Source organism: Gopherus flavomarginatus, chromosome 4, assembly GCF_025201925.1.
Source record: "Gopherus flavomarginatus isolate rGopFla2 chromosome 4, rGopFla2.mat.asm, whole genome shotgun sequence".
NCBI classification, from domain to species: Eukaryota; Metazoa; Chordata; order Testudines; family Testudinidae; genus Gopherus; species Gopherus flavomarginatus.
This window is the reverse complement of record NC_066620.1, coordinates 107,097,160-107,122,191: the sequence shown is the minus strand read 5'-3', so window position 1 is coordinate 107,122,191 and position 25,032 is coordinate 107,097,160. Positions and strand designations below refer to the sequence as shown.

General features: G+C 41.3%; 1 protein-coding gene across 1 annotated transcript in view; it reads left to right on the top strand.

Moving 5' to 3' along the window:
• The first annotated feature begins 10,393 nt into the window (after positions 1–10,393).
• UTRN (utrophin) overlaps positions 10,394–25,032 on the top strand; it is a 565,218-nt gene continuing 550,579 nt past the window's right edge. Inside the window, exon 1 of the mRNA XM_050949465.1 lies at positions 10,394–10,522. Within this exon, the coding sequence (XP_050805422.1) occupies positions 10,429–10,522 (94 nt within the window). The 5' untranslated portion in view covers positions 10,394–10,428. The remainder of the gene's footprint in view (positions 10,523–25,032) is intronic.

Below are 25,032 nucleotides of genomic sequence, written 5' to 3'. Positions count from 1 at the left end.
TCCAAGCATCATGCCACAAAACTCCAGCCAGCTGCCCAGCCACAATAACTGGCTACCTCCTGCACCACGTAAAAATAAGTCTCTATCCCTGCCAGAGCGCTTGTTGAAAAGAGTTGTCTCTAATCCTAGGTCCCATGTTCCAGCTAGGAGATGGTGTTGAGGTGGCCTAAACCATAATGGAATGACAGATCGGGATAAGAATGTGTTGGAACAAAATCTTCACAGGAAAGAAGACCTGGAAAACTTCTGCTGGTTTTTTGGTCATTCCATTTAAACTTAATTTAGCAGTTTATTTCAACAATAAGGAAACATACTGTAAATCCTACACCTGTGATGATTTAAAAAAAATAGTTGACATAGCTTTCTTTATCAACGTTAGTGATAAACTCTTCTGTTCTAAAAGAAACCACTGACTCATAACTGTAAGGATAAGTATTATGTAAGTGTCTATGCTAGTGTCTGAATGAACCTGCGAGCATCCTTGTGTGAACCATAGCAGTGGTTCTCAAACTGTGGGTCGGGACCCTGTTTTAATAGGGTCACTGGGGCTGGCATTAGACTTGTTGGGCTTGAGGCCAAAGCCTGAGCCCCACCACCTGGTGCTGAAGCTGAAGGACTTCACCCCTGGGCGGCAGGGCTCGGGCTTCGGTGTGAGCCCTGGGCAGCGGGGCTCAGGTTTCAGGTCCCCAACCCGGAGCTGAAGTCCTTGGGCTTTGGCTTTAGTCCCCCTGCCTGGGATGGCCAGGCTCAGGCTTCAGTCCCCCCTCCTGGGGTCATGTAGTAATTTTTTTGGTCAGAAGAAGGTTGCAGTACAATCAAGTTTTGAGAACCCCTGAACTAGAGGCTTCCAGAAGCATGAAGAGTCTCTGATAGAGTTGGCTGCTCATGCGGTTAATGTGGGTGTTGTGGATGCTCTCCTGATGAGCCTGAATGAGTGCTTACCAAGCACTCACTGTTAAACTACTCCTAGGAAGCCATTGAGATGTCAACCTCCATCTCTAGTCTGCGTATGATGTCAGTATTCGTCACCCATTTGGTAAAATTTCAAAGATGCTTTTTGTGCTTTCTCCCATGCTGCCACTCGCATGTGAGGGCTCCTCATAAACGTCTGCAAAGTGAATTTATTGGCCTTCTCAAATCCCTCCTTAAAATTCTATTCTGTCGTGATACCTAGAAAAAACGTAACCATGATTGGGCAGTTGATGTGCTGAAACAGCTGTCATGGTAATTACTATTGTCTTATTATCGTGGGTTCTCCTGTTTGTCCCTTGTCTTGTACTTTAGACTGTAATATCTGCCCCTAAGAGATTACAGCCTGTCCTTTTTATACAGTGCTTTGTAAAGTGGGAGCCCTGATCAATGACTGTAGATGCAACTACAGTATAAATAACTTATTCCTAAATATTTCTGGTTTTCCAGATGTTCTGTGATACTGTCTCTGAAATATTTATCTCTCTGATATTTGACAAGGACCAAAATATGGCTTCTCTTAATGTCATCAGTTAGGAACACTTTTCAGAAAGAATGAGTGAAACTGTGGATTCTTGAAAGATTTAAGATTTTGTAATCTATAATTACCTCTTATTTTGCAAAATGAGTCAGTTGACTAGTTATTATTGAACAGCCACATTAGCGGTGCTCTTAAAAATACTGAAACAGTTGTCAGAAGCATACTTTTATTAGAGCTCTAAAAATGATTGATACCATCGCCTCTTCTCTTTGCATAGTAGAAGCTATTTGTCCTCTTGGTGTCCATGAAAATAATAAATTTTCTTCCAGGTTGACTACACAGTGACACACTGTACCTCAAAATAGAGCCCGTAACCCCCATATTCATCATTCATAAAAGATTGTGATATTTCATACAAAGCATTCCATGTAAGATATCATGTGAAAGGTCATAATCTGCTCAAACCCATTGTTCTGTCAAAATATGTATATCATTAGCGTCCATGAAGTTATGAGACTTCATGTATGGTTATTGTTGAAATATGGTGAGAGTTTGGGAGTTGTCCACAGCTAGTTATCCAGTGACAACAAAAGAGGTGATCCACAGCCAGACAGCCGTTAAATGACCATTAATCAGCAGGAATGTTATAAACAAGAGACTTACAATTCCGAAAGAGTTGTGCAAGCATCACACAATGAGGATTGCTCCACTCTGGGACACAGGAAAGCACACCAGAACATGTCTGGGCTAGTGTTTTCCAGGCACATGGACTAAGGATATAAAATACAGGTATGATGCCACTGTCTCCTTTCCTCTCCCCAACTATGCTGGAAGCCACAAGAATGCTGGGAAGACAAAAACTTGAACTGAGGACACTGGTTCCGGGCTTAAAGGGGAAACCTGTGTATTAAGGACTGTGACCTACCTGCAACATCCAGTAGGGTGAGAAACTGCTTGATCCACATATTAGACTGTACAGTATGGTTTAGGATTTAGACTGTGTGCTTGCCTTTTATTTTTTTTGGTAACTATCTCTTCTCTTTTGTGCCTACCTCTTATAATCACGTAATCGATTTTTCTGTAGTTAAAAAACTGGTTCTATGCTTTATCTAAAACCATGTGTATTGGTTGAAGTGCTTGGGGAAATCTCCACTCAGCTTACAAAGGCTAGTGTGAGTCCTCTGGATAATGGGTAATGAACTTACACACTGGTCCGGTTTCTGACCAGGGCAAGATAGTACAGTTCTGAGATACAAGGCTGGGGGCTTGAGGGGAATTGGCTGGAGCTTCTCCATTGTTTGGTTCATGAGTGCAAAATATTGGGTGTGTCCCAGACTGTGGATGGTTGTGTAAGTGCAGTCCCTGCCAGAGATTGGTAGCTTGCCAACAACATCACAGTGTGAGAGCCCAGGTTGGTGGATGGAGGGCTCAGCGGTCCCACAGTCCAGGTTGCACCCTGGGAATCCCATCACATACTCAGGGCCGGTGCAAGAATGTTTCGCACCCTAGGCAAGACTTGCACCTTGTGCCCTTCCCCCCCCATGCCCCTGCCCAGAGGTGCCCCCCTGCAGCAGCTCCCCCTCTCCACCCTGAGGAGCCCCATCCGCAGCAGCTCCCCAACCTCTGCCCTGAGGCACCCCCCCACCCCAGCTCACCCCTGCTCCGTGTGCGAGCACCCTGAGCACGCCGTCGCTGCTTCACTTCTCCCGCCTCCCAGGCTTGCGGCGCTGTCATGGTATAATTCCCCACTCTGAACCTTAGCATCCAAAAGATGGGGTACCAGCATGAATTCCTCTAAGCTCAGTTACCAGCTTAGTACTTGTAGCGCTGCCACCAACCAGGAATTCCAGTGCCTGGTACACTCTGGTCCCCCCAACACCTTGCCTGTGGACCCCCAAGACCCAGACCCTCTGGATCTTAACACAAGGAAAGTAAACCCTTTCCCCCACCGTTGCCTCTCCCAGGTTTTCCCTCCCTGGGTTACCCTGGAAGATTACTGTGATTCAAACTCTTTGAATCTTAAAATAGAGAGGAAAATCCACCTTTCCCCGCCTCCTTTTCTCTCCCCCTCCTAGACTCTCCCTGAGAGAGAAAGTAATCCTAACACAGAGAGAAATTAGCCTCTCTCTCCCCCTTCCCTCCTTTCTCCCCACCAATTCCCTGGTGGATCCAGACCCAGTCCCCTGGGGTCTCACCAGAATAAAAAAAAATCAGGTTCTTAAACAAGAAAAGCTTTTAATTAAAGAAAGAAAAAACAGTAAAAAATTATCTTTGTAAATTTAAGATGGAATGTGTTACAGGGTCTTTCAGCTATAGACACTGGGAATACCCTCCCAGCCTAAGTATACAAGTACAAATTAAAATCCTTTCAGCAAAATACAAATTTGAACTCCTTCCAGCCAAATACACATTTGCAAATAAAGAAAACAAACATAAGCCTAACTCGCCTTATCTACCTAGTACTTACTATTCTGGACATATAAGAGACTGTATCAGAGAGATTGGAGAGAAACCTGGTTGCATGTCTGGTCACTCTCAGAACCCAGAGAGAACAACCAAAAACTAATAGTACACACAAAGACTTCCCTCCCTCAAGATTTGAAAGTATCCTGTCCCCTGATTGGTTCTCTGGTCAGGTGACAGCCAGGCTCACTGAACTTGTTAACCCTTAACTATCTGTTTATGACAGGGCCTAAGCTGAGTGGGAGGTGGGAGAAGTGGAGCATGCTCAGGGAGGAGGCGGGGCAGGGGTGAGCTGGGGTGGGGAGTTCCCCTGCATGCCGCTGCCCCCCACTTTACTTGCTGCAGGCGGCCCTCCCCACACTCCTCTGCCCCAGCGCCCTCCGCCTAAATGCCGACTGCAACCAGCGCGGCTGAAGATCCAGCCGCCACAGTCGCTGCCGAAGAAAATGGTGCCCCCCAAATGCCAGTGCCTTAGGCTGCCGCCTAATTCGCCTAAATGGTTGCGCTGGCCTTGCACATACTCTCTCCGCATTCAGGGTCGGCTCTGTTTTTTGCCGCCCCAAGCACGGCAGTCAGGCGACTTTCGGCGGCATGCCTGCGGGAGGTCCACTGGTGCCGTACCATCGGCGTGCCCACCGCTGAATTGCCGGAACCGGAGGACCTCCCACAGGAATGCTGCCAAAAGCCACCTGCCTCCTACTCTCACAGCAACCAGCAGGCCACCCCCATGGCTTGCCGTCCCAGGTATGTGCTTGCTGTGCTGGGGCCAGGAGCTGCCTCTGTCTGCAATGCTATTCTGAGGGGAAAAAACTAAGTTGTTTCTTTTACCTGTGCACCTGAACATCGTATTGCCTATTCATTTTATTTTAGGGTCGAGCAGGGTACTTTATATTGGCCCAAAATTCTGGTGTTTTGAATAAAAGTTTCAAAAGAGATCTTAGAAATCCTTTTACTATGCAGTGGAATTAACAGTTCTATAATTTAAAGGTGAGCTTGCTTCCCAACTTTAAACCTTATTATGGATTCTCAATGTCCCCCCAAAACGAAACCAGTTCTCCTGAAACATCACGTGTTGCATTTCAAACCAGGGTAGAATTTTCACGTAAGTTGTTTTTTTGGGGGATAGGCAGGAGATTTAAAGTTAAGGTGTTTAAATTCCTCTCCATCCATTTTTAGCATTTCCCCTAACTTTTTTTTTTTTTTCTGGCTCATCAAAGCTCCAAAATTGTTTAGCCTAGTTATTCAACGTCTTTTTTGATTGGCCTTGTTGACCAAGGGTGGTCTTAGTATTGTGGTGAATTACAATGGTATAATAAAAAGAGCTTGTGATGGATGCCATGTCAATACCGCACAGAAAAACAGGACAGGGAAGGAAGGGGTTAACTAGGAGTTTATTAGAGCAGGAACATAAAGGAGGCAAAGGAAAACTGGGACAGTGACCCCAGGGAATGAGTAAAATACTCATATTACTCCTACCGGAGCAAGAAATTTCTGACCCTGCATTACCAAAAAAGGAAGAATTGGCTACCTAGCCATTTAGCTGTATTGCTTATAAGAAAGTCAAGTTGTTCTTTTTTTCTTCCCACCCCACAGATAAAGCAAGCCATCCTTTACTGACTTGCTTTTTGATGTGGAAGAGAAGGCAGTGTTAGTAAATGTAACTGTAATGGTAAATGTAAAGTGCAATGATGAATGTAAAGTGCTTGTGATCAGGTGTATGTACTCTGCAATAAGATAGATAGGAAATGGTAGAACAGGGCTAAAAAGAAGTTCCAGGAGAGAGAATGGAACTCCCTCCTCCTAGCCCAGGCAGCAAACAGACTCTGGAAGCTCCCAGAGCCAGAAGGCCAGGAACTAGAAAATGGTCATAAAGAAGACTGTGATGCTTTGAAGAGACTGTGTAAGTTAAGGACTCTGTTCCCCTGCACGCCTATCCTCTTAGTTTGTGGTTTTTCACTTTTAATTTTTGTTTTTGGACCAGGCGGAAGAACCCCTGTCCTGACTCCATAGATGTTGGGGCCAGGATGGAGATTGGTGATGGTGCTTAGAGTCATAGACTTTAAGGTCAGAAAGGGCCTTTATGATCTTCTAGTCTGACATCCTGCACAACACAGGCCACAGAATCTCACCCACCCACTCCTGTAATAAACCCCTAACCTATGTCTGAGCTGTTTGAAGTCCTCAGATCATGATTTAAAGACTTCAAGGTGCAGAGTATCCTCCAGCAAGTGAGCCATGCACCATGCTGCGGAGGAAGGCGAACCCCCCACCCACCCCCGGCTTTTAATCTCTAAATGCATGACTTTGCCTGTTTCACTATTAAATTTCATCCTATTTTTAAATGCTTGTGCTTCCCATCCTTTGGCCCTCCTGGGTAATCATTGGCCCACACAAGGTTGTGCTTAGCTTTAACAGATTCTACATATTTCAGTAAGATTTAAAGTCACTTGTATTGATTTATGTTTAAGTTCAGCTTGTTTCATATGTATTTAGATTGTTTCTATGTATGGCATTGTGTATGTACACACTTGTAAACTAAAATGATGTAAACATGACAATGCTAAGGAATTGGCCATTAGCATACTGTGTTGAGGCAGGCTGCAGGCCTTATGAAATGCTCTGGCGGACCAAGTATGGACCATGGGCCATAGTTTGGGCACCCCTGCCTTAGCATAACAGGATGTAGATGTTCCCCCACCTCCCTCTCTCTCTCATCCTTTTCTCCTTTAAAAAAAGCAAAAAAAACCCACAACCCTTTCTCCCCTCCCCCTCCTTTTCTGTTTCCTGCTGCTGTGGTCTGAGCTGGTGGATGCAGACTCTGTTTAAGTGTGGAGTTGAGATTTCCTAAAGGAAAATAATCTCTACTCAAATGTGCCTCAAGACTATATTCCTGTCAAAACTATTTATTAAAGGTGCTTTGCTTTGTGCTGGTGTCAGTCTGGCCTTGTTTGAGTATCATCTTCTTGCTTGGTAATAGGTAGCCGTATGTCAAAGACTTTTTTAGTTTGCGCTGGTAGGAGAACCACATGTCTTTGCTCCACTTCTTACACCCTCACTCCTCTATAGTTTCAGCTGGTTCCTTGGGCTTTTTTTTAAATCTTGTGGGATGATAAAAAAAACTAGGCAGCCGGCCAGTGACTGTTGGGCTATAATAGAGCCAGTGGTATGTACAAAATTTGATTACTGCTGTCAGCACCAGAATGAATAAAAGAGACTGCATACCCTAGACAGATAGCTGTTAAATAAATGGTCTATTGAATTCTGTAGTAGTAGGAATGAGACCATCTTATTAGAATGAATGAAGTAACTTGTAGCTAGAATGCATGTGTTTGAACACTTAGGATTTTGTTTTTAAACATTCTCCTAGCTCTAGTATTCAGGCTACTTCCCAAAACTCAGCATGTCCCTCTCTTGATTACCAACTATTGCAGTTGATATAGTATTTCACATCCAGTATGTTATATTTTGGCAGAGGTTCTAGCTTCATTTTGACTTTAGATTATTTTAATGCCTTATTGTTCCTGCAACCTACTAATTCTATAAGTGACTCCTTTGCAAATCACATTTCTCACAGTTTAGTTTTACATCAGTGAGCGTCATTACTTAGATTCAAATTTAGGGCCTGATTTTGCAAACATTTAACTATGTCAATATCTTGATGAATGGGAGCGGATTACACACAGATGCAGGACCAATCGTTAGCAGTAATGAACTTTGAGTTTTAAGTAGGCCTATCAAGCGATTAAACAAATTAATCGTGGTTAATCGTAATGTTAATAATAGAATACCATTTATTTAAATATTTTTGGATATTTTCTATATTTTCAAATGTTTATTTCAATTACAGCACAGAATACAAAGTGTACAGTACTCACTTTATATTTATTACAAGTATTAGCATTGTAAAAAAGATTTTTTCAATTAACGTCATACAAATACTGTAGTGAAATCTTCATTGTGAAAGTGTAACTTGCAAATGTGTTTTTTGTTACATAACTTCACTCCAACAAAACAATGTAAAACTTTAGAGCCTACAGTCCACTCAGTCTTACTACTTGTTCAGCCAGCTGCTAAGACAAACAAGTTTGCTTACATTTACAGGAGATAATGCAGCCAGCTTCTCATTTATGTCATCTAAATGTGAGAACAGGCATTCATTCGCATGGCACTTTTGTAGCCGGCGTTGCAAGGTATTTACGTGCCAGATATGCTAAATATTCCTATGCCCCTTCATGCTTGGGTCACTGTTCCAGAGGATATGCTTCCATGCTGATGCTGCTCGTTTTTTTTTTTTTTAAATGAGTTAATTAAATTTGTGACTGAACTCCTTGGGGGAGAATTATGTCTCCTGCTCTGTTTTACTCACATTCTGCCATATATTTCATGTTCTAGGGGTCTCAGGTTATGACCCAGCACATTTATTTTAAGAACACTTTCACTGCAGATTTGACAAACTCAAAGTAGGTACAAATGTGAGATTTCTAAGGATAGCTACAGCACTCGACCCAAGATTTAAGAATCTGAAGTGTCTTCCAAAATCTGAGAGGACAAAAGGTGGAGAATACTTTCAGAAGTCTTAAAAGAGCAACACTCTGATGCAGAAATGACAGAACCTGAACCACCAAAAAAGAAAATGAACCTTCTACTGGTGGCATCTGACTCAGATAATGAAAATGAACATGCTGGTCCACTCTGCTGTGGATCATTATTGAGCAGAACCCATCATCAGCATGGATGCATGTCCTCTGGAATGGTGGTTGAAGCCTGAAGGGACATATGAATCTTTAGCACATCTGGCATGTAAATATCTTGCGATGCCCGCTACAACAGTGCCGTCGAACGTCTTTTCTCACTTTCAGGTGACATGGTAAACGAGAAGCAGGCAGCATTACCTCCTGTAAATGGTAACCAAACTTGTTTGTCTGAGAGAGTGGCTGAAGTAAGACTGAGTGCCCTAGGCTCTACAGTTTTATATTCAAAAATAAAACAATGCAGTTATTTTTTGTACATAATTCTACATTTGTAAGTTCAACTTTCATGATAGAGATTGCACTACAGTACTTGTATGAGGTGAATTGAAAAATACTATTTTTACAGTGCAAATATTTATATTTTATTACAAAGTGAGCACTGTACACTTTGCATTCTGTGTTGTAATAGAGATCAATATATTCAGAAATGTAGAAAAATATCCAAAAATATTTATTAAATTTCAATAGGTATTCTATGTTTAACAGTGCGATTAATCAGTTAATTTGTTTGAGTTAATCATGTGAGTTAACAGCGATTAATTGACAACTCTAGTTTTAAGTAATTTTTCTTTTATTAAATTGATCAGGATGAGAGGTGTCTTGGTAAAATTTGTTTGGGAGAAGCTCATCAGTCTGACCTATTAAAGAAATCCACTACACTGCTGTGTGAGCACCATTCCTAAAATATACTTTTAATACAAGTACCTCAAGTAAGTTTCATGGCATCCTTTTTAGCATCCCTTTCTTTTCTATACAGAGATTTCCCTCTGGTCCTCATCTTTATATACTCCTCATCTTAAATCACGTACCTGTTGTTACTTTCCCTTTGAATATATAAATGCAGATTAATATCCTAAAATACGTAGCCTTGAATTACAAATATATTTGTAATTAAACTGAAAGACATTTAATTAGCTACATCCAGAGCTCTCTTTTGCTTGTTGATTTCAGAACACCAAAGGGAAGACAGAGGTCTGTGCCCTGTGCTTTTTGAAGTAACACCCTGGGGTATTTGTGTATACAAATGATTTTTAACTTATTGTTAACTGTGTGGTGCTAATATTGCTTTGCCTTATTAAAACTGAATATTACTATTCTTGCCTATGTGTGTCTTGACGTTTCTACATATTGAGGATTTCAACTTTTGTTTATGCCTACATTACGGAGATGATTTTCAGATCATTTTAGCTGTACATCTTCTATTAATTTTAATGGAAGATTTATGCCTAAATCTCCTGCACTGCTTTGAAACTCCTGATGAAAGTACTTAATGGTACTTGCCTTACAGCTGTGTTGCTGTAAAGAATTAAGCAGTGCTATGTCCGTGTAAGTATTATTTTATTATTACTACAGCTGTTTTCTTTTTAGCATTTAATTTGCATATTTGTATAGCCTTTAAAGGATGTTCCATTAAATTTCAACAGTCTAGAACAGCATAGGAGAATTGCCACAGATTCTTTGCTACTTTCAGTATGTAGAACTACTGCTTTGAAGTTTTTTTGTCAAGAACACAAATTGTTACACGGGGGCACCTTTAATTAGTTTGTCTACATTGTTTGCATACGTTCTTCAACTATAAAATGCTTACGTGTTTCCTGAGTGGCTCACGTTGTGGTTGAGTTTAAGTCCAGTTCTTTCATAGAAAAACCAATTCTCTCCTCTACTCCCCCTCCAAAAATCCCAGCATGCAGTTCTCATGCTGTTATTGGTGTGCACTTCCTCTGCCTCTTCACTTTTTCCTGTTTTTAAACATTAGGCTTGATCATGAGCATTCAGACAGTCAAAAGAGTTCAGTGGAAAAAGTATATGTTTGCTTTTTTTGGGCATACAGATATCCAGGCTTGTTCTCTTCTGCCAGGTGAGTGCATATTTAAGATTCAAATATATTTCCAAGAGTAGAGAGAATACAAAAATTTGCTAGCCATCTTTTTTAACACAGTTTGTTTGCTTAGTCCAATAGCATTGTGTCATTAAAGGCTTGGCAGGAAACAGTCCAAGGGAAGCATAGTTTACAGTTTGCTGTTTTGTGGCAGAACTCCGCTGCAAACAACTGTGAATTGTGGCTGGTTAACATTTGCTGCTAGACGATTGCCACATAACACCTTTGGCACTGATGTATATATTTTTTAATTTAAAGTGTTAACTTGGTGAAGAAAGTTATTAAAATTATGTCAACTCTTTCACTGACTGACTTCCTTGAAAATACATATTAAAGTATGAAAAATGAGCATAGACAAAATCAGGAAGTCTTGCTGACATTTCCTGTTAGCTGAGAGACACACTAGATATTTAGGATTTGATTATCCAATTGTGCATATATAATAAAGTTCTGCTTATTGTGATTTTGAGTGTATTGGATTGTACATACTTCCTTTTAACAACTTTATCCCTCTTCACATTTCAGCACAGTTGCTAAAATGATTTAAAAAAAAAATCAAAGTTTAAAAAAGGCACCTTTTTAATCTTTTGAGACTAATGAATGAGATTTGCTCAGGGGCAGCTCCAGGCACCAGCACGCCAAGCGTGTGCCTGGGGCGGCAAGCCACGGGGGGGCGCTCTGCTGGTCGCCTTCGGCTGCATGCCTGTGGAGGGTCCGCTGGTCCCATGGCTTTAGCGGACCTCCCACAGGCGTGCCACCAAATCCGCGGGACCGGGGACCTCCCGCAGGCAAGCCGCTGAAGGCAGCCTGCCTGCCGTGCTTGGGGCGGCAAAATACCTAGAGCCCCCCCTGGATTTGCTGCAACCGAAAATAACACAGATGGGTTTTGGGGGGAGAGAGAACTGGGCACATGTTCTCTTCCTGTTTTGAACCCCCTTTAGGAATTGAAAATTCTAGTGCTCTGACGGCTGGAATCAGGACTAAAAAAGCTAAAGCAGGAACAGATTGAAGACTTCTCTATCTCTGAATTCCAGTTTTTTGGATAGTACTCTAACGATGGCAGGGCGTCAGATCTGAGATAATGATTGCCTCATGCTGATTACCTCCTGGTATAAATTGGCACAAGTCCATTGACTTCAAACCAGCAAAACCAGCCGAACAGCAGAGTTTGACCCATTGCTTTTATTTAATTTGTTTTGACCCAATTTTTGCTGTGGGATTGTGAACTGCTAAAGCAAGAAACCAATGTTCCTATGCTGTTTTTAGAAGAGGAATCCCCTGTTTCCAGTAGAATAAAGTAGTGGGATCAGAGTCTTGATTGTTTTTGCTTGCTTCTGTGTAAATTTGGAGCAATGGAGTTGGTCTGCATCTGGCCCTTAATCTTTAAAGGCCCAATCCACTCCCATTTAAGCCAATAGAAATTTCTGGGCATGCTCGTTTATTTCAGTAGGAGTTGGATCTACGGGTTTGGCTAACAATGCTCCACAGACTTTGGAGAGCTGAAGACTTACTAAAGCTAAAGTGAAATAAAAACAAAATGTTAATCAGAAGTAAGTCATTTCTAGGGTCAGATCTCTTGATCTGCCAGGGCTAGAAAAACTTTGGGAGGCTTGTCTTGAGCCTGGACTGTTAATCAGAAGGAACATTTTGAGCTCTGCTTTTCTACATTTTGAATGAAAAGCTGTTTTTGAAGACTTGTTTGTATCTGTTTTTCCTAGAGTACAGGTGTGGGTGAAGAAGATGTAAGTAGTGTGTTTTTGTTAATTGATTAACGCTGCTTTTGTGAAAGCTCTCAAGAGTTTAGTTCATCCACAGATTAGCTGTGAGTTGCATTCCTTTGGATCTTCTCAGGGGAAACAGTGAAGCTTGAGAAAAGAAGCTAAATTAGAAAAGGAAACCATTTCTTTAAACAAAGAATGAGGAAGTTTTAGTGAAACAGTAAATGGAAACATTGAAAGGGTGAAAGAGAGAGAGAGAGGTTAGAGAGGAAAAGACCTTTCAGGATATAGATGGGTAATCAAAGGACCTGATGTGAAACAGGAAAGAAGATGGGGGGGAGAGAGAAGAGGGAGAGATCTTTTTAGCAGAAATTCATAGATTCCAAGGCCAGTAAGGACCATTGTGATCAACTAATCTGATTTCCTGTATAACACAGGCCACAGAACTCTCCCTGCTTCCCTCCCCCCCACATGCTAGACTATATTCTTAAGAAAAACATCCAATCTTGATTTTAATCATTCTTGTTGCTCTCCTCTGAGCCATCCCCAATTCTCAGCATCCTTCTTGAATTGTGAGCACCAGAACTGGACGCAGTTTTCCAGCAGCAGTGCCAAATACAAAGGTAAAATAATCTTTCTACCCCACTCATGATTCTTCTACTTATGCATTCAAGGATTGCATTAGTCCTTTTTGTCACAGCGTTGCATTGGAAGCTCGTGTTCAGATGATTATCCACCACAACTCCCAAATCTTTTTCAGAGTCATGTATAGAAAGCTGCAGTTTGTAATGCTTTGACTGTGTGGTTTAATGGTGATTTGACTGTAGCAAATGCACAGATCTGTAAATTTTCCAGGCTTTGACTCCCTTTTGGGTGCTATAGATCAGCGGCTCTCAACCCCTCCCAACTACTATACCCCTTTCAGGGGTCTGATTTGTCTTGCATACCCCAAGTTACACCTCAGTTAGGAACTACTTGCTTACAAAATCAGACCTAATTTTTAGTAATAGTGTGCTGTGACACACTTCTATTTTTGTTTACTTTATCATTTTTACCATATAATTATAAAATCAATTGGAATATAAATATTGTATGCACATTTCAGTGTATAGAGAAAAAGGGTTCTTAAACTTCATTGCACGGTGACCCCCTTCTGACAACAAAAATTACTACATGACCCCAGGAAGGGGGGACCTGAAGCCTGAGTCTGCCTGATTCCCACTGCCCCAGGTGGGGTAGGGGTCAAAGCTGAAGCCCAAGGGCTTGTAACCAGAGCCCTGCCCGCTTCCTAGGGCTGAATCCCTCAGGCCTTGGCCTGGGCTGTGGGGCTTGGACTTCGACCCTGAGCCCCATCAAGTCTAAGTGATCCCCATTAAAATGAGGTCTTGACCTACTTTGGGGTCCCAACCCACAGTTTGAGAAACACTAATATAGAGCAATATAAACAAGTCATTGTCTGTGTGATGGGTTGGATCACCTGCCACCTGATGTACCAAGACTACCTCTGCCCCTGCCTTCTTGCCTGATCATCTTAGGACTTCAGTGCCCTGCCTGGTTTGAGCCAGACTTGCTAGCCTGCTGCAGACCCAGACCCAGGTCTGAATCATGTTCCCTAACAACTGTAGGATTACCTGAAAGCAGCTAACAGAAATGTTCTTGTCTTTAACACTCAGATGCCCAACTCCCAGTGGGGTCTAAACCCAAATAAATCCCTTTTACCCTGTATAAAACCTATACAGGGTAAACTCATAAATTTTTCGCCCTTTATAATGCTGATAGAGAGATGCGCAGCCATTCTCCCCCCCACCCCATGGTATTAATACATACTCTGGGTTAATTAATAAGTAAAAAGTGATTTTATTAAATACAGAAAGTAGGATTTAAGTGGTTCCAAGCAGTGACAGACAGAACAAAGTGAATTACCCAGTAAAATAAAATAAAATGCACACAAGTCTGTCTAATACAGTAAGAAACTGAATACAGATAAGATCCTCACCAGTTCCAGGATGCTTCCTTTTACAGAGTAATCTCCTTTTAGTCTGGGTCCAGCAATCACTCGCACCCCTTGCAGTCACTGTCCTTTGTCCAAGTTTCTTTCAGGTATCCTGGGGGTGGAATGGCTCTCTTTTTAGCTAGCTGAAGACCAAATGAAGGAGTCTTCCCTCAGCTTAAATAGACTTTCTCTTGTGGGTGGAGACCCCTCCTCTCTCCTATGCAAAGTCCAGCTACAAAATGGAGTATTGGAGTCACCTGGGCAAGTCACATGTCCATGCACGACTGGGTTCCTTACCAGCCAAGCCACATTCCTGGGAAAGTCCAGATGTGGATTGGTGTCTCCAAGTTCATTGTTGGCTGAAATGTTTCTTGATGGGGCTCTTAGTGCAAATAGTCTTTTCTCAGGAAACTGACCAACTGCTTCACTACAGCCTACATAGAATCAAACAAGTATGCAGCCAGTATTCATAACTTTGAATAAAAAAATGATACATGTATACAAATAGGATTAATAGATTCGGTAGATCATAACCTTTACAGAGATATGTTACATGACATATGTAGCATAGAACACATTCTAGTTATGTTATATATGTACATAAATAAGCATATTTCCATAAAGCCTTATGGGTGGCACCGTCAGTCTGTATTAAATTTTAGTTTGTACTGAGTTTGCTAGTGCCTTTCATGTAGCCTATTGTAAAACTAGGCAAATACCTAGATGAGTTGATATACGACCTAGAAGACCTTGGTGTACCCTCCAGGGGTATATGTGCCCCTGATTAAGAGCCACTGCTATAGATCACCCGAACTTTTTTTTTCTGAAAAAGCTGATATTTGACAGTATGAGCTAGGGCTGACTTAAACTGTTTTAGGAGGAAGAAGAAGAAAAACTAGACTAAACCTTTTGCCAATTCCTTGTATTAAACCCAAATATTAAAAAAGCCCAAACTGTTAGGAGGACTCTTCTTTCTCCAAGGACATGTCTACAACTGCACGTGAAAGCGTGTTTCTCAGTGTGGCTAGACAGATTCGTGCTACTTGTGCTCAAGCTAGCATGCTAAAAATAGCAATGTGGTCACAGTGGCATGGGTGATGTCTTGGGTTAGCCATGAAAGTGTATTTGTGCATTTGTTGCAAGGCCCAGCTGAGTCTTACCTATGCCCTTGGGTGCTCATGCTACATGCCTGTGATCCACTACATACACAATATGTAAAAGTTCAAAACAGACATGTGTCTAGTCCAGTGCCCCATGTCTGACAAGAGCCAGTACTAAAGGTTTCTGAAAAGTGTAAGAAACCCTATAGTGGGCAATTATGGAATAACTTCTCTATAGTGGATGTTTCTAATTAGGGGCTGTCTTATGCCTTGAAACATGAGGGGTTTATTGCCATACTAATTTTTATCTGATTGAATGGGATAGTATCATTACATTACATTTATGAAGATTGAATCTTTCTAAACTCTTGGATTCTATGAGACCTACTGGTAGCGTGGTACACGCATAAGTTGGGTTATGTAAAATATTTAATTTTTCTACAGTTCCTTTTTGCATTCTACTTATCCAAAACCTTTTTAGGAGTGATGAGTTATGTACTGGCTGTTCAGGCAAATGCACAAACTGTTTCTCTGTGTAAGGAGTTTTCAGTTGAGTGCATAAATAGAATCTATTGGGTATGAGATGGTCTTGCATCAGAGAAGTCAGAAATAAACATTCTTCCCTGAGTAGGTTTAATCTTGCAATGTCTGTCTTGTGTCTCTTTTTCTTAACATCTTAATGCTAAATAGGATCATGGAGTACAAGCTCTGTATACTTAGGAATAGGTTTGTTGCCTCATTCAGACCTCTGGGTGTGGTGCTCAATGATACAATTTGACCTTCAATTCAGCTGGTTAGATTCTGGTGACTTGGTCCAGCTAGAGAAGCCTTGGATTTTCTAAGTTTGGACCTTAACTGGGAGAAAGAATGGAGGTTCTGCCTCCACCAGCTGTTTCCTGCTCTGTGCAATCCCATGACACTGGTAGCCTTTTATAAGTGTGTGACTTAATTGTTTCAATCATTTAATTTTTTTGTTTTCTGCTATTTAGAAACACATTTAAAAATGGTATACATTTAGTTATTTCCTTTTGGCAACAACTCTGCCGTTTAACCTTTTATCTTGAAATACATTAGAGATACAGTCAGCTTGATACCTAATCGATTTGTAAGAATAAATGGTAAGTAGTTTCAGGTTGTATACTTCTCCTTGGGCCTTTCTGTCAATTTTCATGGCTTTTCAAGGAATTTTTTCTAACCCTTTTCTCTTTGCCATTGCTGTATTAAAGGACCCACATGAGCAACACTGAAAACTGACTAATAATGATGGCAGGTGTTGATACTGACTATCCCTTAAGTGTTATTTAAACTCAGAGTAAACAACTGAAAAACAGAGAAATATTTTTCTCTATACTCAGAGTAATTTTTGTAACACTCCAGAACAACAAGAACAAAAAAATCTCTGCAAAAAATAAAGAACAACCCTTTTGTACTTGCAGCATTGTGGGAAATTGGGAACCTCCCTAGACTGACCATGAATTTGATGTTGTCACTTTCATGTATTTCCACTGAAATGCTCTGACCCTTAATTGAAGGGCACCATATGCTTCCTGTTCTAGTCAGCTATGACTACAAGAATGGCTGAAAATACAGTCTGTTATGTGACCTGGTTTGTGAATTGTATTGCTGGATGGAGTGTTTTTTGTAAATCTTACTAAGCAAGTAATTCAAAAAGTGAGTTGGTCTAACTCCTGGACTATCCTTCCATTGAATTAAAAGTAATTGTTTTGGAGGGGAAGTAGATGAGTCATGGTTCAACCCTCAAGATGTGGTGAAATGAATTTTTGTAATTTTTTATATACTAATCTTAAAGGAGCGATGGAGAAAGTGATTGAAGTTTCTGCTTAAAAATGTAGGTTGTAACAAATGAGTTGGTTTGGTGTCCATATGGATTAGATTATGGAAACCACCTCCACAGCTCATTTTCAGCATGGGTGGAGAGACTGATAGCAATCAGGTAAAGCAAGCAAAGGTAAATTACATTTGCCCCTGGAAAAGGGTAGATTTTCTTTTCTTCTCCAGGAAGAATGTCATATTATACTTTGTATTTCCTTATGTGATGTGATGCTTGATAAAAATGTCACACAGTAGAAATATTTGAATTCTGCAGAAAATGCACGCTCTACACACCAGCAAATGCCTTAGTCCAAGCAGCTTTTCAGATTGTTAATGAGAGAGAATGTTAGATCCAAACAGAAAGTGGCTGGCAACCGTCCACACACAGACCAGACTTCAGAAATGCTCCTGAGGGTCTGTCCTACAGGAGTAACAGAAGATATCTAGACAGAAGGATAGAGAACAGTAGAACCCCTTGAGGGCATCCCAGGTTACTGACAATGCTTGTGGGCTGACAGAAGTAACATATTGCCCACCAGTTGGCTAACATTGAAACACATGACGAGCAGCAAACACAGGGTTCAGGTGGTAGATTCATCCCAGCTGATGATCAGATCACAACAGACAAAACTTTTCAGAACAAAATTGGCAGTTTGATCAGAAAGTTCTAGAGATTCAGGGATAGTAGTTATTGGCAGATAGAATAGCCCTCTCTTCTGTCAGGGATCTGATTGTCATCCTGGATATATTTGTGTATTTTGTTAATTGGCTATGTTAGTTTGTGGTGCTTATTTTTGGTTATTTTTGTTTGCATTTGGTTTTTTAATGAAGAAGATATAAGAGCAGCTCCTGGATATTGGGCCCCTGTCGTGTGGCAGGGTTATAACTGCTTATAATCCTGAGCCCTGTCATGTGACTGTTGCCAGGAAGTACAGGCTAGTCTCTTCTGAGTGCTGCTTTTCACCTGTATGAGCCCTGGTCCTACAAAAGGCTCCATGCAGGCCCAGAGGTTGTGGTAGACTTGGGGGTTAGAAGAAGGAAAAAGAAGAGAGAGTGTCATAAGAGATGAGTTGTTGATATCGAATGAACTTCGAAGGAAGAGGAAAAACTTATGCCCATTTTTGCTTCTTTTTGATTTACAAAGAATACAGAAGTCTGTGTCCCCCCCGCCCCGCCCTACTTGAATTTCTAGAGTAAAAAACCAGATCCTCTCTAGGCTGGAAGACTATGGGTTATGTCTACACCACCAGTGAAGGTACAGTTTCTGTGCAGGTAGGTATTCTTGTGCTAGCTTTAATTGAGCTAGTGCAGGAAATAATAGCACCCTGGTGAAGGCCAGCAACCAGAGTACATATCCTGAGTTCCTGGTGGGTTTGTACCAGGACAGCTAGGCTTCACCACCACATCCTCACTGCCATGATTATCCGTGCTGCCCAAGTTAGTGTGGGGTGGGTATACCTACCAGTGCGGCAATTGCACCTTCATCTGTGGTGTAGATGTACCCAAGGAAAAGTATTCAAGGTTAGGTAGGGCTTAGCTAATACTTTTTAATTGTCTTATCTTAACCCTAAACTGCATTTAGACTAGGGAAAAAGGTCAACACATTTTACCTCTATGATCTCACCAGGCTCCCTTCTAGGGTAAACCTCAACTGGTTATATCAAGGTAAAAGTGGTTAAACCTGCATCTGTTGGGGGTGGGTAGGGGTTAGGCTTAGTTTAAACGTGTTACTTAACACTGACCTAAGCCCAACCACTTTTCCAAGTTTATATAAATCCTTTGAAAGTAGAACTAGTGAAATGATGGTATCACAAGAATCAAGTGAGTGAAGACTGAGCAGTTGAGAATGGCAGACACTTTTAGGCAGACTGCTAAGGGGGTTGGGAGATGTTATGTTTCTGTAACTTCCCTGGTGAGTAATGATGTAGGCTACATGTGGATAAAAAGTGAGAGCTCACATGACACATTGTCTATCACCTGGTGTATACTACATAGGTCAATTTAAAGCAACTTACGTTGACCTAATTACATCGATGTACAGACGATATAGCCTTGTCCCACGAATGTAAGTGCCCTACTACACTGATGTAATAACACCACCTCCCAGAGAGGTGTAGCATGTGTCGGTGTAGCTAGGGTGATGCAGTGTCTGTGTAGACCCTACACTACTTACCTGGGCTGTTGGCTGTCTTGTCAATTTCAGGGCTCTAGGCTTAGCTGTGAAATTGACAATAAAGCCTGGCATCTAGAGCAGGGGTGCTCCTGGCTCTCCACTTCCAGCTGGGCTGCTATGCAGGGGCTCCCCACTCCCAGAGGTGAGAAGCTCTGATGGCTGCCCCCCACATTGCCCCTCTTCAGTTGGTGGAAGTGCTCCTGGTGAGAATATGTACCACCAATGGAAGGAGGGTGTAGTGTAAGTCAGCCTAACATAGGTTGACTTAGGGCTGTTGTGGAGACGTGTCTTTTGACACCCAGAAGAATCACCATCGAAACAAGGGAAGACAAGACTTGACACTGCTGATGTGTCTAAGGTAAAAAACCGAAACCATCCTCAAAGAAAACCAAAATATTCAGGGCTTCTTCATACAGTATAAAGGAGTAAAAAATAGTACAAGCACAACTTTTTGTTTTTAAAAAGTCGTTTCAGGTCATCTTTAAGTATCAAAGGTATTTACATTGAAGCTTGAGTGAATCATAATGTGAGAAATGTAGAGAATGTGGCTTCCAGGTCAAAGTATCCATTTAGCATCCTGATCTAATCCTAGAATGTGATTCACATACTCTTTTACACCTAAGTAAATTAAAACAAAGGTCCTTTTCCTATTCTAGGTCTGTGCTTGAGGCTAAATAGAAATAAATCTATGTTGCTGGTGTTGCAGACTTCTAGTGGTGTGATTGGTGGTTTTTTTTACTTTTTGGTGACTTTTGATGCTTTTGTAAAAGAAGCTAATCATGAATAGCAATGTGGGCTTGTTAAGTGGGTTTTGCTCATTTGGTTTATTCTGCCTGAGAAATAGCTTGAGAGGGAAGAATGTTTTACAAGGTCTTCCTATTATGTGTTTTGGAATGTTTTAAATCAGCTGGAGGGAAACGGTCCTGCTAATTTGAATTCTTAGTTAAAAAAGAGCCTTTTTATTGTTTAGACATTTAAAAAGTGATTTTTAATTCTTAGGGTAATTTCTTTAAGAAAATCAACAAAAAGGCATTGGTTGATTGTTGAAATTTTGCCTTGCTGCTTTGTACATTAAGAAAAGGCACAAGCTAGCTAACAAGCCTCAATCCCAGAAATTGCCAGATGCAATTATACTGATACATGGATCATTCCATTACTCTGAATGTGAACAGTAGAGTCAAAAATAATGCAGATAAAATCCAAGGTTGCTAAATAAATAGGACACAACTAGTAGAGAAAATGTTTTGTAGCTTCTCAGAGGATATAAGCAAAATGGAGATTTTTTTTTTAAAAGTATACAAAAGTTGAATTTATTATGTACTGGGACATAATTTTAAAATGCATGTAGTGGTTTTTTAAATTAAAACAGCAGCTGCTGATCTACAATTTTTCCACACCTTTCTGTTTGTTTTTATCCACAAGAATGGAAACAAAGGAGTTCTTTCAGAAGTCATTTAGATTATATATAATTTGCATCTTGTGAGACATCACAAGTTGTAAATGTAAGGGGGAAAAAAATCTAAATGCAGTTTGTAAAAGTAGGTTATCATGAGACTGTTAATCATATGATACAAGATTCTTGAATCCATGACTATACTAATTAAGGACTCAATCCACCCAAAGTTTTCATGTGGGCGCATCCTAACACCCACATGTGGTTGCATAAAATTGAACGGGACTCTGTTGCAGGATTGGGGTGCAAAATAGTAAAAGAAAATATGGAATCCATAAGATGAGGATTTGCAGTCTAATGCTGAGAAAAATCTTTAAAATTCACCTTGCACAATCAATGTTCTGAAGGAATCCATAGAGTTGCTTACGTATTAAAGACTTGGACCTTGACCCTGCAAGCTGCTTAGTAAGGGGAGACCCCACTCAGTGGAACCTTATTGAAATCACCAAGAATACAGTAACTCCTCACTTAATGTTGTAGTTATGGTCCTGAAAAATGCGACTTTAAGCGAGACGATGTTAAGTGAATCCAATTTCCCCATAAGAATTAATGTAAATGAGGGGGTTAGGTTCCAGGGAAATTATTTTCACCAGACAAAAGACACTCTCGCTCTCTCACACAGTAAAAGTTTTAAGCAGTTTAATACTGGTACACAATGATGATGATTGTGAAGCTTGATTGAGGTGGAGGAGTCAGAGGGTGGGAAATATCCCAGGGAATGCCTTACTGCTAAATGAACTAGTAATTGACTAAGCCCTGAAGGGTTAACTCTCACAACATTCTACAAGGCAGCAGGAAAGGAGGGAGGGCAGACAGAGAGAGACACTCTGTGTGAGAGAGGAAAAATGCACATTTCCCCTTTAAGTAGCTGACCCCAGGCTTAAGTACACTATCTTGTTTAATTAAATCAGCTTGCTGAGACTTGAGACAGCAGCTACCGCCTAGAGGCTCCCTCCCTCCATCATTTGTCCCCCCTGCTCTATGGAGAATGGGGTAAGCGGGATGCAGGAGCAGGGGGGAGGAGGAGACACCCTGACATTAGCTTCCCTTCCCCCCCCCCCCCCCGTACAATAAGCAGGAGTCTCTAGGAGCAGCTCCAAAGGCAGAGGGCAGGAGCAGCACATGGCAATGGGAGGAGGGACAGCTGCTGCACAGGGAACTTTGGGGAAAGGGGAGCTGCTAGGGGGACTGCTGGTCCACCCTGGTTCCAACCACTCACCAGCTAGCTGCAACGGGCTGCTCTTCCTGCAAGCAATGGACAAAACAGGCGACTGCCAAACGATGTCAGAAGGGAACATTTCACAATTTTAAACAAGCATGTTCCCTAGTTGGTCAGCAACTTAACATCAAAACGATGTTAACTGGGATGACTTTAAGTGAGGAGTTCCTGTACTCCACAGTGAGTAAAATTCAGCAAGTTTGTCTTTGCAGAATTGGGGCCTATACTACTAAATGATGGTGAAAGTTCAGACTTTTTTCAGATCTTGACTTGCAGGGAAATCTGTATATAACTTTTTGTTCTGCAGCTAAGACAGAAATGTCATCTAGAATTGCAGAGCTCTTCTGCTATTGATATTACAGAAATGCTGTTATGAATTGCTTGTTTCTAGTAGCCACCACAATGCACTAGGCACTGCACAAACACAGAAGAGGGCTACGTCCCAGCCCCTGAAGTGCTTACTGATAAGAGTGGTAGGCTTAATCTTAAAAACTGGTATTTGTGTTTGAACAATTGTAAGACTGTTCTAAATTGAGCTGATTAAGTTTAATTAATTGAATTGTATGCTTATCTTAAGGAACTGTACTGCCATTCCCATCCTACTGAATGGGGCTTTCCTATCCAGGTGAAGATAGGCCTTAAAAGAGAAGTTCTATTCCTGACCATGGGATTCAGGAGCTGGTCAGGTCTCTGGGAGTCCCATGGGATGATTGGAAGATGTAATTCTTCATATAGATTCTTTGTCATGTTTGCTGGATATAAATGGAGAGAGACTGAGGAAAAAGGGGGAGGGAACAGCTGACCAAGACTGTGATGCAAGAGTTTTGAGGGGCTTGACAAAATTTCCTGAAATAAGGAGGAAATTGAGGGCCCTGGTTGAACTGTCCCTTAGAGTTTAAGGCCAAAAAGGACCTTCATGATTATCTAGTCTGACCTTCTGCACATTATAGTTCACAAAACCTCACCCTGTCACTCCTGTGGTAGTCCCATGACCTCTGGCTGAAGTTCTCAAATCTTGATTTAAAAACTTAAAAGTTGCAGAGAATCCACCATTTATTCTAGTTCAAACTTGCAAGTGACCAGCTCCCCATACTGCAGAAGAAGGTGACTCTCTCCCTGCACCCCCATCTCTGTCAATCTGACCTGTGGGAAAATTCCTTCCCAGCCCCAAATATGGCGATCAGTTAGATACTGAGCATATGAGCATGACCCACCAGCCAGATACCTGAGAGAGAATTCTCAGTAGTTACTCAGAGCCCTCCCCATCTAGAGTCCAATCTCTGGCTGTTGGAGATATTTGCTAATAGCAGTCGCAGATGGGCCATATGCTGTTGTGGGCAGTATCACACTGTCCCCTCCCTAAATGTATCAAGTTCAGTTTTGAAAAAAGTTTTTTTTTTTTCTTTTTTTTCTTTTTTGTCCCCTCTACTCCCCTTGGAAGGCTGTTCCAGAACTTCACTCCTCTGATGTCTAGAAACCTTCATCTAATTTCAAGCCTAAATTTACGGATGGCCAGTTTATATCAATTTTTTCTTATTCCCACATTGGCCCTAAACTTAAATAACTCGTCTCTTTGCCTAGCATTCATCTTTTTGATGTATTTAGAGAGACAGTCAGATCTCCCCTCCTCCTTTGGCTTGTTTAGCCTAACAAAACAAGCTCCTTCAATCTCCTCTCATAAGACAGATTCTTCTGATCATCCTATTAGCCTTTCTCTATACCTGTTCCATCTTTTTTAAACATGGGAGATCAGCACTGCATGTAGTATTCCAGATAACTTTTTTTTTTTCCACATCTCAGCTCTGAGCTAAGATGTGAAAAAATTATCTAAGTTTTATATTCCAGATGAGTTCTTGCCCAGACCTTATCCATTGGCACTATCCCATTCACATTGAAGACTATGTGGAGTTGGGTTCCTGTGGAGATGCTGAAGGAGCATTGAGGGATAGTCCTGGACCAAGAAGGTTTAAAGCTAATTGCTTTTAGGTAACCAGTCTAGTGCAGGATAATTGACTCTTTGCTAGCCTTATTGGTTTGGACAGTACTCTAGGAGATAGAAATATGGAATTTCCTGATTTTGCTGGGTAACGTAACTAGGAGTTTACATTACTATGCAAATTTAGGTGAGACTTTATTAGGAATTAACTTAAAAGTCTCACATTTAAAATGGTAATATTTGGGTCTGAATCTTGAGGAATCACACTCGTGAAAGCTCAGGATCTTTTTGAAGCAGTTTAGAGCAGATTTCATTTTGAAGGGACCTAGTACCAGCGTTCCACTGAAGTCAAGGAAGAATTAACCTTGTGGAGACTGTATTAATGTTATAGAGCTATTAGCCCTGTGAATGCTGGGTAGTTCTTAAATTTTGAGTTTTAGCAAGAGTTGTGTTTACCAGTCTTTAAGAATACACCTCTACCCTGATATAACGCTACCCGATAAAACACAAATTCAGATATAATGCAGTAAAGCAGCACTCAGGGGTGTGTGTGTGTGTGTGTGTGTGTGTGTGTGCGCGTACGGGGAGTGGCGGCTGCGCACTCTGGCGGATCAAAGCAAGTTCTGTATAACGCGTTTAAGATTTTTTGGCTCCCGAGGACAGCGTTGTATCGAGGTAGAGGTGTATTTGAATCTGGATCTTAAATTTGTGTGTGTGAACAAGGCTTGAGAGTGTATTCATCTGCTTGCCACAGCCTCTTGATATGGGCCAGCAGGCAAATGCAGCCCTGTTTGACAGTTCAGTGTCCTATTTACTCTGTATAAGCCTGTAGGAGCATATCTTGTGCTGATCACTGGAGCATTCTGCTTGGTGAGCATGTGATGTAAGAATGAAAGTTATCGACAAAAAACAAAACAACCTCCCCTTTCACTAATGCACAGATTTTACAATACCAGGTTAACCCATTGCTTTGATTCTGACATATGAAGGGTTATCCTCACAAAATGTCAGTGGAAATGAGAAATGTAACAGTGAGCCTATGTATTCCTTTTGGAAGGAACAAT